General features: G+C 34.8%; 2 protein-coding genes across 3 annotated transcripts; both read left to right on the top strand.

The window, feature by feature from the left end:
• The first annotated feature begins 380 nt into the window (after positions 1 to 380).
• Positions 381 to 9,557, top strand: LOC107878743 (imidazole glycerol phosphate synthase hisHF, chloroplastic). 2 transcript variants are annotated; one of them, XM_016725851.2, is made up of 19 exons: positions 381 to 834; positions 940 to 1,022; positions 3,120 to 3,214; positions 3,674 to 3,777; positions 4,355 to 4,524; positions 4,644 to 4,758; positions 4,916 to 4,971; positions 5,058 to 5,096; positions 5,186 to 5,284; positions 6,462 to 6,524; positions 6,606 to 6,668; positions 6,777 to 6,859; positions 7,020 to 7,128; positions 7,241 to 7,294; positions 7,545 to 7,632; positions 7,817 to 7,854; positions 8,006 to 8,111; positions 8,570 to 8,736; positions 9,286 to 9,557. In XM_016725851.2, the coding sequence occupies exons 1-19, from the start codon at positions 663 to 665 to the stop codon at positions 9,343 to 9,345; spliced, it is 1,764 nt and encodes a 587-aa protein (XP_016581337.2). In that variant the 5' UTR covers positions 381 to 662; the 3' UTR covers positions 9,346 to 9,557. The 2 variants fall into 2 exon arrangements, 1 of the variants encoding a protein (XP_016581337.2); XR_007042594.1 differs by lacking the exon at positions 9,286 to 9,557 and adding an exon at positions 9,070 to 9,232 and having other exon boundaries at positions 412 to 834; positions 8,570 to 8,975.
• Positions 9,558 to 11,092: 1,535 nt separating this feature from the next.
• LOC107876930 (glycine-rich cell wall structural protein 1-like) lies at positions 11,093 to 11,602 on the top strand. Its single transcript, XM_016723745.2, has one exon. It carries the CDS (start codon positions 11,093 to 11,095, stop codon positions 11,600 to 11,602), a length of 510 nt encoding a protein of 169 aa, XP_016579231.2.
• Positions 11,603 to 12,893: the final 1,291 nt, after the last annotated feature.

The raw sequence follows: 12,893 nt of genomic DNA, 5'->3' as shown, positions 1-12,893 counted from the left end.
TATTATTTAGTACAAACAATAAGTCAATCTAAGAGAAGGTGAAAAGAAGAGTATTCCTTATTCTTTTCGAGCCAAAATAATTGCAACTAGAGAACTTTATTTTGCTTTTCGAATTTTATCAATTTATTTTTATGGACAAACGACGTTGCAAGGAAAGAAAAACTGGTACTATTGCGTGTAAAATACAAATGACCGATGAACCTCTCGATGTAAATAAGAAAACAAAAGTGATTCTTCTCATCCGCCCTATCCTTGATAGATAGAGTTATCTAATATTTATTATTAGTGGAAGGTGACAAATATCTCGTGAAGTTAATCTGAGGTACGTAAAAATCACTTCAAACACCAAGCGGCCTAATCTCGTATTTAATAATTGGCATGGCAATAGGCTTCGTTTATCCGAGTATCTTCCCAACAGTTGAAAGAACGAGCGAGAAAAGCAACATAAATTTAAAGATGGACCAAAAGTGCAGACACACAATATAAAAGAGCAAAGTACTATTTACTCAAACCCAAAATAAAGGACTATTTTAAGCCTTTTCTCTCAAAAGTAGCGTTTTCCTTGCCTTGAAAAATTCCAGCTAAATTACCATACCATAAATATAATTTACATTTACTTACACTTTGTCAACCAAGCAAAACCAGAGCTCGAAGAAGCGAAAATGGAGGCGGCTACTTTCACTTCTACTACAGCTTCATCTTCAACGACGTCGTTTTCTTCCTTCTCTTCAACTTCTCAATCTCTTCGCTTTCTGCGTTACAAGCCAAATGCAAAACCTCTAAATTACAAATCTTCTAGAACCTTCTCTGTCCGTGCCTCCGCCGATGATTCTGGTCTCGCTCACACTTTGCGCAAATGCGTATATATATATATATATATATATGTAAAATGATTGTATTAATTTGATGATAATAATGCTGGTTGTTGTTGTTTTTCAGTGGTAACTCTACTTGATTATGGTGCTGGCAATGTGAGAAGTCTCAGGAATGCTATTAAGTATCTCGGTTTCGATATCATTGATGTATGTTCCACCTTTAATCTCCTTTTCAAAGTGAACGGTGAAAAACTCACCTCAAGTATCTCGAATTTTTTGAGTTCCATGCCTGAACTATTAGGTGTACGAGTTTCCTTCCTGAACTATCGACGGCTATTTATCAAAACACACGGCAGCTTTTAACTGTTTGAGTTTCGTACCTAGACTTTTAGGTAGGAAAAGTGAACAATTAACAGTTTAGGTGTGTTTTGATACGGCTATTTATCAAAACACATGTCAGGTTTTATCTGTTTGAGTTTCATACCTGGACTTTTAGGTAGGAAAAGTGAACAATTTTTAGCTGGTGATAGTTAAGGTAGGAAATTCGATAACTAATATTACAAATATGAAACTCTAAAACCATGATACTTTATATTGAGGTCTATTTGTAGGAAATTAAGAGAAATGCACACTATTAGGTGTACGAGTTTCCCACCAGAACTATTGGCGACTATTTATCAAAACACATGTCAGTTTTTAACTGCTTGAGTTTCATACCTAGACTTTTAGGTAGGAAAAGTGAACAACTAAAAGTTTAGGCGTGTTTTGATAAATAGCTGGTGATAGTTTAAGTAGGAAACTCGATAACTAATGTTACAAATATGAAACTCTAAAACCATGATACTTTAAATTGAGGTCTATTTGTAGGAAATTAAGAGAATTGCAAACCATTAGGTGTACGAGTTTCCTACCTGAACTATTGAGGACTATTTATCAAAACACATGTCAAATTTTAACTGTTTGAAACATATCTGGACTTTTAGGTAGGAAAAGTGAACAACTAATATTAAGGTTGGTTTTGATAAATAGCTAGTGATAGTTTAGGTAGGAAACTCGATAACTAATAGTACAGATATGAAACTCTAAAACCTTGATACTTTAAATTGAGGTCTATTTGTAGGAAATTAAGAGAAATGCAAACTATTAGGTGTACGAGTTTCCTACCTGAACAATTGACGACTATTTATCGAAACACACGTCAGTTTTTAACTGCTTGAGTTTCATACCTAGACTTTTAGGTAGGAAAAGTGAATAATTAATAGTTTAGGTGTGTTTTGATAAATAGCTGGGGATAATTTAGGTAGGAAACTCAGGACCTAATAGTACAAATATGAAACTCTAAAACCATGATACGTTAAATTGAGATCTGTTTGTAGGAAATTAAGAGAAATGCAAACTATTAGGTGTACAAGTTTCCTACTTGAACTACTGATGGCTATTTATCTAAACACACGTTAGTTTTCAACTGCTTGAGTTTCATACTTGGACTTTTAGGTAGGGAAAGTGAACAACTAATAGTTTAGGTGTGTTTTGATAAATAGCTGGTGATAGTTTAGGTAGGAAACTCTAGACCTAATAGTACAAATATGAAACTTTAAAACCATGATACTTTAAATTGAGGTCTATTTGTAGGAAATTAAGAGAAATGCAATTCGAAGAAGAATTTATATATGGCACCAAATTAAATTATCCATATGCATGTCATTAACATAGTTGAGTGGTGCTCTTATGTTTATAATTCATCCAAGTGAAATATATAGTAGAACTGAAATTACTGCGGTTTATTGTTTCCTGAAGTCTTTTTTGACCAACAAATGAATGGCCTTTCAGGATTTTTATCCTTAAAAATGTTATCTGCTCTTTGTCATATCAACCTTAAGGGGTCATTCTGTGTGCGGGATAAGGTGGGATATTCCTGAATTAAGCCTATGCCGGTAGAGATTTTATCCCAGGCTTTTGGATATCCCACTTTATCCCATCCAACTTGAAACTATCTTATCCCATCTCCAAGGTGAGATAAATTAGTCCTGGGATAGTCCTGAGATAATTTGGTCCACGTACCAAACGACCCCTAAATATTTATGTATTGAGAATTTGCTCGTCATATCAACATAAATGTTTGTACTTGAGAATTTGAGTATAAGCATGCCCTTTAATCACAGTGTGTAACTGGTGAATCATGGAGTGGTTCTGTATAGAAAGTTTATCACAAAAGCATGCCAAAGTCAAAAGGGAGAAAGTATCCATGCATCTTGAGTTTTGATTACCCTCATTGCGTACCTTTATTTTTTCAACATCTTCTAGGTCCATACACCCGAGGACATTTTGAAAGCAAAACAACTCATTTTTCCTGGAGTTGGTGCTTTTGCTCCTGCCATGGATGTGCTAAACAACAAGGGGTATGATTCTCATCCACATAATGCATAGGAAAGGAATTGTTTATTTGTTCAGTACTTCGCTTTGTAAATAAACAAGTAAATTACTTTGTTGTAATTTTACCCATATGAGAAGTTCATAACTCAAGCATGATTCTGGCCTCTGGGATAATACAACCTCTTGCTCCATATCCATGTAAAAGATAAGCTGTGTATTTGCGTGAGAGTGGTCAACCAGTATTTAGTATTTACTGCAGGACTTTATATGCAAAAAAGGACTAATAAAGGCAGCACAAACAAAAATATTTGAAGGACCAGTTGATAATAAATTGTACTAATTTATTTTGGTTAAAGCTTTTGCAAAGATAAGAACATGTCTACAGAAAGTTCGTGCTTCTCTATTTTGGTCTTTGTGTTTTATCTTCTCGCTTCATATAAGATTTTCTTGCTTCTCTGAAATTTACGGAGAATATTTTTCTACAGAATGGCTGAAGCACTTTGTACTTACATTGAGCAAGATCGCCCATTCCTCGGCATCTGTCTTGGACTGCAGCTACTTTTTGAGTCAAGTGAAGAAAATGGACCAGGTCACAAACTAACATTAGATTTATTAATAGCGTGACGTTTCATATTAACTGGGTTCTAGTGAAGTCGCTTTTGTCGTCACAAACTAACATTAGATTTATTAATGGCGTGACGTTTCATATTAACTGGGTTCTAGTGAAGTCACTTTTGTCTAACTGTAAAAGGGACCTCATGCACCGAGATGCTTAACTTATGGACTATGAGATTAGTGTTTGCTGCTATAACAAACAGGATCATTTCAGTATTTAAAATGGTTGTATATTTTGGAATAAATTATCATGGATGAGGATTCAAGGCTTGCAATTGTAGCTATAAGAATTTATATACGGAAGGAAATGAAGTTGGGCTGTCCACCAGCTTTACATTGTTACCTTATTGATGACATACATTGAGTCCTTTGGTTGCACTTTTCCAGTTGCAAGTATATTTGGATGTCTATTTCCATCGCATAATCCATCTTCCAAATTCAAGTGATCATTACTCTCAAATCATATATATTTATTTGTTTGCCCACAATTTCATACATCATTTTAACTAGCTTCTTCATCTGAGAAACTGACTTTCCAACATGTTTATCAGTAAAGGGTCTTGGTTTGATTCCCGGAGTAGTTGGACGTTTTGACTCTTCTAAAGGCATCAGAGTACCTCATATTGGCTGGAATGCACTTGAAATAGCAAAAGATATCCAAATTTTGGATGACATTGGAAAGTCCCATGTCTATTTCGTACATTCTTATCGGGCAATGCCGGTACTACTTCTCATTAATTAAATCTGTATAGATGGTGACTCCATCCTCTTTTTTCTCATTTTTTATGTTTATTTAGTAAATTGGCTAGCAGCTTGATTCAAACATTTCTCCTAATTTAGTCAGATCAAAATAGAGAGTGGATCTCATCGACCTGCAACTATGGTGACAATTTCATAGCATCCATTCAGAGAGGAAATGTCCACGCAGTTCAGTTTCATCCTGAGAAGAGTGGTGGTATAGTGACTTCCTCAAATGTTTTGGAGCTGTAAATAAAGAGAGAGAGAGAGAGAGAGAGAGCATGTACAAATATATATATAAATAATCCCCTTAAACTTTAATTTTTTCTCCTCATAATCACTATCTCCTTAAACTGTTGGAGTTATGTTTCCAGATGTTGGCCTTTCTGTATTGAGGAGGTTCTTGAATCCAAAATCTGGGAAAACACAGGTATTAATGGTGCTTATGACTTAATGCTTTACTTCTCAAGTTAACTGTTCAAAGCATCTAACACATGAAAGCCTCATGCAAGACAGAAGCTAGTCCAAGGGAATGCCTCTAAACTTGCAAAACGGGTAGGTCACATTCGTCATAGTAGTAATTGATTCTCAGATTTTTTTATTTACTTGTATTGCTGAAGTTAGTGCGTTTTGCGACCACTTAGGTTATTGCATGTCTTGATGTGAGGACAAATGATAAAGGTGATCTGGTTGTAACCAAAGGAGACCAATATGATGTTAGAGAACATACAAAAGAAAATGAGGTGAGTGGCCATTAGTCTTTGTTTAACCATCAGCTCCTTCTGAGCTCTGTCAATTCAAATTTTTATCTTTTAAGTTGTTCAACATTGCAGTTGGTTTGCAGGTAGTTGAAAGCAGACACTATAAATCATAAACAGTAGGTAAAATGAGATCCAACAAAACTTATTTAGAAAAGGAGATAGTCTAGAGATGTAAAAGGGTTCTGAGGAAAACAAAGTTTTGTTATACTTCTTTATCCAAAAAAAATCAAAGGTATGATATTCTTCTGCTGTAAGAAGGAAAAAAAATGCTAGTTCTCTTTCTCGTCAAATCTATTGCTCTGAGGTTAGAAAGCGGAGGCTAAAAAGTTGTAAGTTTTTGGGCTACCAGACCTTGCGACATTCTGTGATAAGAAATTCAGGTCATACTTGTAGGCTATCTTAATCAAAAGAGAAGGAACAATAGAAAACTAATGAGGAACAGAAGAAGCATGTTAGCTAGCTGGTTTATGGCCTCTTAAGGTTCTTGGTGTCAGGTGGTTGATTATTCTATTTTGATAAGATAAAGGTTTCATTAAAGGAAGTACCAAGGAGTACCCAGAAACTTACAAGCTACCGGAGAGCTGTATCAATAGCAATCCGAAATAGCATTCCCGAAACACCTATAAATTTGATAAGCTGATCTAAGTTATCTACTATATCTCCCTTACACCAAAAGTATAAATTTTGGAGACATCTACTCTATAAAATAGCTTGGTGACTCCTTTCATTCTCAAAACTTCTTTTTTTCCTTTCCAACCAATTGGTTCAAAAGATGCAAAGAGATATAGTCTTCCAGATTTTCTTCAGATGTTTCGTGACTTTCTAAGATAGCCAACATATCAGTAGACTTTCACATTCCTTGGCATCACCCAATGCACTCTACTCATGTTCAGAAAAAGATCCCATATCTGCTGTATATGGCTGCAATGCAGAAAGATATGTTCTACAGATTCTTGAGACTTCTCACAAAAAAATCGACTTGGTTAATACTTTTTGATCAGTAATCTAACTATGTATTTTAGCTTTTTCGGAACATTCTGTTTTTATGAAATCTGGAATTTACAGCTCTATGATGAAGGCTGAAGCCATGTGGATTTTTTACTTGATGTTGTTTCCCAGTACTTGCTCCTTTAATTGAAAACGCCTGTCTTTCCTGAAGGTGAGAAACCTTGGCAAGCCAGTGGATCTTGCTGGACAGTATTACAAGGATGGGGCAGATGAGGTTTACCTTAGCATTTGTTATTTGTAATTTTATGTTACTCTAACCTGATGATAGACTAATTAGTTGTTTCCTGTCGTTTAGGTTAGCTTTTTAAATATTACTGCTTTCCGAGACTTCCCCTTGGGCGATCTGCCAATGTTGCAGGTTTGTTCTGTACTTTCTTTCAGTGTTCTGTAGTTCAATATTCTAGTTAATCATTCCCGATCAAGAGGATGGTTAGTGATAATTTGTTCTACTTGATTTGCCATTTAGGTATTGAGATATGCATCAGAGAATGTTTTTGTGCCATTAACCGTTGGAGGTGGTATTAGAGACTTCAAAGACGGCAATGGCAGGTTTATAGCTATTTGTTATCCTGTTCATACATCACTAATCATTTGCTTTGAATCGTCCAAATTGGTTGTGTAAAACTGAGTTGGACAATCAAATAATGTTCATTTGGGAATATGGACAATGATCAAACTTCACTAGTTGATATATAAACTTTTTCCGCAGATACTACTCTAGTTTAGAAGTTGCTTCAGAATATTTTCGTTCTGGAGCAGACAAAATTTCTATCGGAAGTGATGCCGTTTATGCTGCGGAAGAATACTTAAAATCTGGAGTATGTGATACTTATCTATATGAAAATTGATCTGTTCATTTTCCAACAAAAAGTGCTTCCTTTTTTATAGTAATGTCAAACCTGTTTTTCATTTCGCTTACTGTCTTTGAAGGTGAAAACTGGAAAGAGCAGTCTAGAGCAGATCTCCCGAGTTTATGGCAATCAGGTTGATTTGAAACCATGTATAGCATTATGCTAGTTACTCAGATAGGGATGTCTGATAGTAATGATAACACATTTGTTGTGTCACTATCCTTGGTGTCTTCACTGATGAAAAGTTACTCATCAGACATATTAGTCTATAAGTGCTTTCCCTTGTCTGCTTGTTTTCATATATGAACAGCCTACTCATTATTTAGTGGGCAGGTCGCGTAAAAAAACTGTTGAATTTGGTTGGATGTGTTGTGATATTGTAGGCAGTAGTTGTAAGCATTGATCCTCGAAGGGTGTACGTAAAGGACCCCAAGGCTGTGGAATTCAAGACTGTGAAAGTGAGAAACCCAGGTAATTGCATTCAGATATCCGACTTGACCTCATTCATGCACACAGTCGTATCAGACTTGTTCAATATTGGGGAAGTACAAAGAGAATCGTTTGCTTCGTGTCATCAAACATTATCACTCGACCAAAGATAAAAGGGAGCAAGAAGGGAATATTAATTTGACTGAAGTTTGTCTACTGGTTTCAGGTCCAAATGGAGAAGAATATGCATGGTACCAGTGCACGGTGGGCAGTGACTCTTTCTTGTTATAAATTACTAACCATTATTCATGTAATTTCATTCTGTTATTGGAATCACATGGAATATCAAGATTGTTTTACACGCTTGATAATTTTATGTTTTCACCTTAAGTTCAATATAATTCTTTGTTTCAAGGTGAGTGGTGGGAGAGAAGGCCGTCCTATTGGAGCTTATGAGCTTGCGAAAGCTGTTGAAGAATTGGGAGCTGGGGAGATACTGCTAAACTGCATTGATTGTGATGGTACGTTGTTCATAAATTTGACGTATAATTATCCTACATTTCAGGTCGTGTTTGAATGGGTCTGAAGATGGTGAATGCCATCTAACCCGCTGTTTGCATTGTATTTAAAATCTTGCCTTAACAAATGGGCCGTCAAACTCGCAAGTCACATCTTTTTTTATTCCTTTTCATCTTCTTGATGCCCTTTATGTTATAGGAGTATTTGCTATACAACGCCTTCCTTTGCCTGTGTAATGATTTTTCTTTTTCCCTTTCATGTACTACTACAAACACTTAAAGTAGGAGAACCTTTTCTGTCCTTAAACTTACCTGGTGTGATCCATGGTACTTGTGAATGAAACCATACAAAACCTGCATAGTTGGCTGCTCTTGATATAGCTTCCTTTTTGCATTAATCCATGTCATGCATTCTCGGGACAATGTAATGCCTAATTATTGTTCTTCTAATGTCTTTTCAGGTCAAGGGAAGGGATTTGATATAGACCTAATTAAGTTGATTTCAGATGCTGTAAGCATTCCTGTGATTGCAAGCAGTGGAGCTGGAGCTGTTGAACACTTCACAGAGGTCTTCAGAGAAACAAATGCATCTGCTGCCCTTGCTGCTGGAATTTTCCATAGAAAGGAGGTGAGTTGACTATATTAAACAGATGCCTTCTTCGTGTGCCTTTAAGTTGATCAATATTCAGAGTATTGGTGAGCTCGATAACAAAAGAGATTGACTCACAAAAGCTAGATGAAAAAGCACGTGAATCCTTGGATAATCAATGAACGGTGGATGCCGATGTATCTGCTGACAGTATGCACCTATTCGGAGAAAGCAGATACCGACTGTTTGGGTTTAATGAGCAAAGCCTCACCTATAAGGTTTTCTTTATATCTTCTTAAATGGCACTAAGTAATATCCGTCGCTTGTCAGCATAATTAACTTCTCTTACAAGTGGCTTTTTGTTTTTCCTAGAAGTGTATGTTCAAGTGATATACATACCAGCCTGTATGGTACAAGGGGGTGCAGTATGGAGTGTTTAAAACTTAAAAACATTGTTGAACTATACTGTTCAAAACTAAGTCCTGTAACATACAACAATTCCGGAATAAAGCATTCTTAAGTTACCAGTTGTAACATACGCAAATGTAATATGTATCTCTGACTTATAATTTGTTTCCGCAATTTCAGGTTCCCATTCAAGCCGTGAAAGAACATCTGTCAAAGGAAGGCATAGAAGTTAGAATGTAACGGCATTTTTTCTATAGAGAAAGAAGCTCGATATGCAGTCCTATCTATCCTCAAGGAAGTAAAAACGTTTGCTTTTTATGCCACCAAAATTTTGAGGCCCCAAAAAGATTTGAGTAAATTTTATGATTTCTACTTCACTTGAAATAGTAATGAAGATCGTGAATTACATTTAAAAATATTATCGTAAGAAAAATAGAGAGAAGTTTTTTGAATTACCTCCTAAACTTATAAGGTTTTATTTGGTGTACACTAAACTATTGGTTGTCTTAAAAACCTTTCGAAATTTGTTATTTTAATATGTCGAGTTCCCCCTCGTGGTCCACCTGGCACAAAAATTGAGTACAAACACAATAAGGCGCGCGAGGGATGAAATATTTACCACATTATTTTATTCTAATAGTAAAAATTGAAAAATTATATTTTTCTTTATTTTTTTCATAGTTTCAAGGCACTCATCTCTCTCTTTTCTTCGTATTTACTCTCCCTCTCCTCCATCATTTTCAAAATTTTTCAAAATAATTTTTTTTCAATATGATTTCTATGGCTTTAAATTAAATCCTTAATCAAAATAGTAATTGAAATTTAGTATGAAACACTAAACGAAAAAAATAACCCCATATTTTAACACAAAGAAAACAAACGAAAAAGTACTTTTTTTTTTTTAAGGATAAAAACCTACTTAATTAAAGGAAATTCAATCCAAAAATAAATATTCCCCCAAAGCTTCAACTTTTCTCTATTTTGGATCACAGAAAAATTAAAAAATTTCACCCTTCTTCTTCACTAAAAGCTTACGCAAAAGTTTTTAAGGATCGAAAGTGAGTGATTTTTGATATAGGATAAATATGAAAAGAATCTTATATTATTTATCCTTGTGGACATAAATATAGGCCAAAATTTCACCATATACATGCGTGTTTTATAGGATTGTGGTCTTTGAAGTACGAGGATGTACCCGATGTATTGAAATAACAAGTCCCGGTGGGGAGGGGGAACGGACTTAAGACAACCAGTAATTTAGATAATCACTAAATAAAACTTTACAAGTTCATTGGGTTCTCTCTAAAAAAATACAAAACAAAAAGGGAAGAAATATTTTAAAACTTTGAATTAAACAACTCAAACTTCATATTACTAGTGAATGTTTTAGTAATAACATCCAACATCTTATTAACTGGAATGAATCCTTTATTAAACAACTCAAACTTTGAAATATTTGATCTTGTTTCGGTGAGAGAAGCTCTTTCAATATCTTGCACTTTTAGCCTCGTGCCAATTTTGAACAGGTTATCGTTGTAAAATTGTATTGTTATGTCTGCGTGTTAGTTCTGACTTCCGATCGAGTATTATCGTGGTGGGTTGGTTATTCGAAAACTTTCGGTAAAATGATGAATCTTATTTTCTTATTTGATCAGATTCAATTTTTGCATTCTTTGAATTTCAGTAATTAAACAACATTGTATTAATGCATGTTTAATTAAGTGGCCCGCAAATTAATGCAAAAAAAATAAAAACTGTTAATATGTTACAAAGCAATTAATGGTGATATTATATTATATTGTTATAAATTCCTTTCTGTATAGTATATTTCTCCAAAAGTCTTTGTTACAAAATGTCCATAATTTAATTTATTAAGCTAGTTAACACAGTATGCGAGTAAATTGATCACTCGATTTAGAACGAAACATTTCGTTCAATTATCTCACAATATCCTTTTTGTCTATTTAGAAAAGTATTGCATACAAATATGGCTTCGAATTTCATGATTATGATGATTTTCGGAACTTTAATGTACACAAGTTGTGCTCGAAAACTTATCGATGATAGCTTTAACGTTCCACAAGTTACAAGCTCATTCGGAGAGGGAGGATTAGGTTTTCCCAATAATAATAATAGTGTTCCACAAGATACAAGCTCATTTGGAGAGGGAGGAATAGGTTATCTCGATAATAACAGTAATAATGTTCCACAAGTTAGTGGCTCATTTGGAGGCGGAGTTGGTGGTGGAGGACATGTTGGTCCTGGTGGCATAGACTTTGGAGTAGGTATTGGTGGTGGAGGTGAAATAAGTGTACCCGGTGTTGGGTCAATTGGCGGTGGTGGAGGTGGCGGAATAGGTGGAGGCATTGGCCGAGATGGTTCAATGTATATGGGAGGTGGCGGAGGTGGAGGCATTGGTGGTCAAATTGGTAATGTAGGGTTTGGGGGCGGGCAAGGGTTTGGTGGTGGCCAAAGTTTTGAGGGAATTAACAATTAATTTGTTCGTCTGGTTTTGTTAATGAAATAATGAATTTTATTTCAAATGCTGGATGAGTAGAGAAGTTTAATTGTTTTTCTTTATAAAGAAATACGTTATTATGTCAAAATTATAAATAGATCAAGAAACATTTCATGCTTGATAATGTTCTTATCAATATTTATGTCCACTTTAGCTCTAATAAGTAAATGATCAAATCATCAAACAGGATGATAGTATTGAGATGACGTATATTAACAATTTGTTAGATCAAATCAATAATTGCGTGACATATATTTTATTTAATTTATGACTATTTTTTCACTTAATATATGCTCGATGATTTTAAATACTATATGACGAGAGTAATGACGCATTATTTATAATCCATCAAATTGGATTTTAGTCATATAATTAAAAACTTATGCACACCGAATGCTTATATAGTCAATTAATTCCTTCATCCTGTGATAAGAATGTAAATTGGAGAGGGAAAAAAAAATGAACGACAAAATGTTGTATATTCTAAATTATCTCATGTAGATTAATCATGGGACAATTCCTACCTATTACCATATAAATACAATTACATGTTGACCCAACTAGAATTTGATTAGTCTGATTCAAAAATCAAATCACGAATTTCTCACTAAATAGAAAAAAAAAAAATCTTTGAAAAGACTTTAAATATGTGGATTATGAATGCAACATGTAATTATAATCTCTCTATTTGAACCGCCCAAATTAACAACATACCTATTAAGATAGGTCTATAGTGATTCTTAGTTTGTTTTGTGATTTTGCTTAACTACCTACGTTGAAAGTAATATGAACTTTCTAGTTAAATCAAATAACTAACCACTTAATTGCATCTTATATGATATCCTTAATGGATAGTATGATTGCGGGCACGGATCATCTTTAGACCGATATAAGACAATCGACACAGATCAGATATTTCCGTCAGAGTAGACGTCATCTCACATTTTCCCAACCTAAACACCAAACTACTAGGATCCCAAAAAATTGACGTTGCCTCTATCAGATCTGGACGGGGTGTGATACTCAAAAGCGATGTAAGATTGCCTAACAATTTTTCTATCTCATGCCTTTCAGAGTAGTTGAGCATATTTCCACCATTTAATTAACTTTTTGGGCACCTTGGAAACCATCAAGACTCTAGACCCTGTGGACGGCTCCATCCTGTAACAATACACAGAGTTATGACTCACGATTCAATAAGGGCAAGAGAATTTCCGACCGTCGAGATTCTGACACAAAGAAGTGTCACATAACACAGGGACAAGCCGAC

Source organism: Capsicum annuum, chromosome 7, assembly GCF_002878395.1.
Source record: "Capsicum annuum cultivar UCD-10X-F1 chromosome 7, UCD10Xv1.1, whole genome shotgun sequence".
NCBI classification, from domain to species: Eukaryota; Viridiplantae; Streptophyta; class Magnoliopsida; order Solanales; family Solanaceae; genus Capsicum; species Capsicum annuum.
Note: the sequence above shows the minus strand (reverse complement) of the source record. Positions and strands in the feature narration are given on the sequence as shown.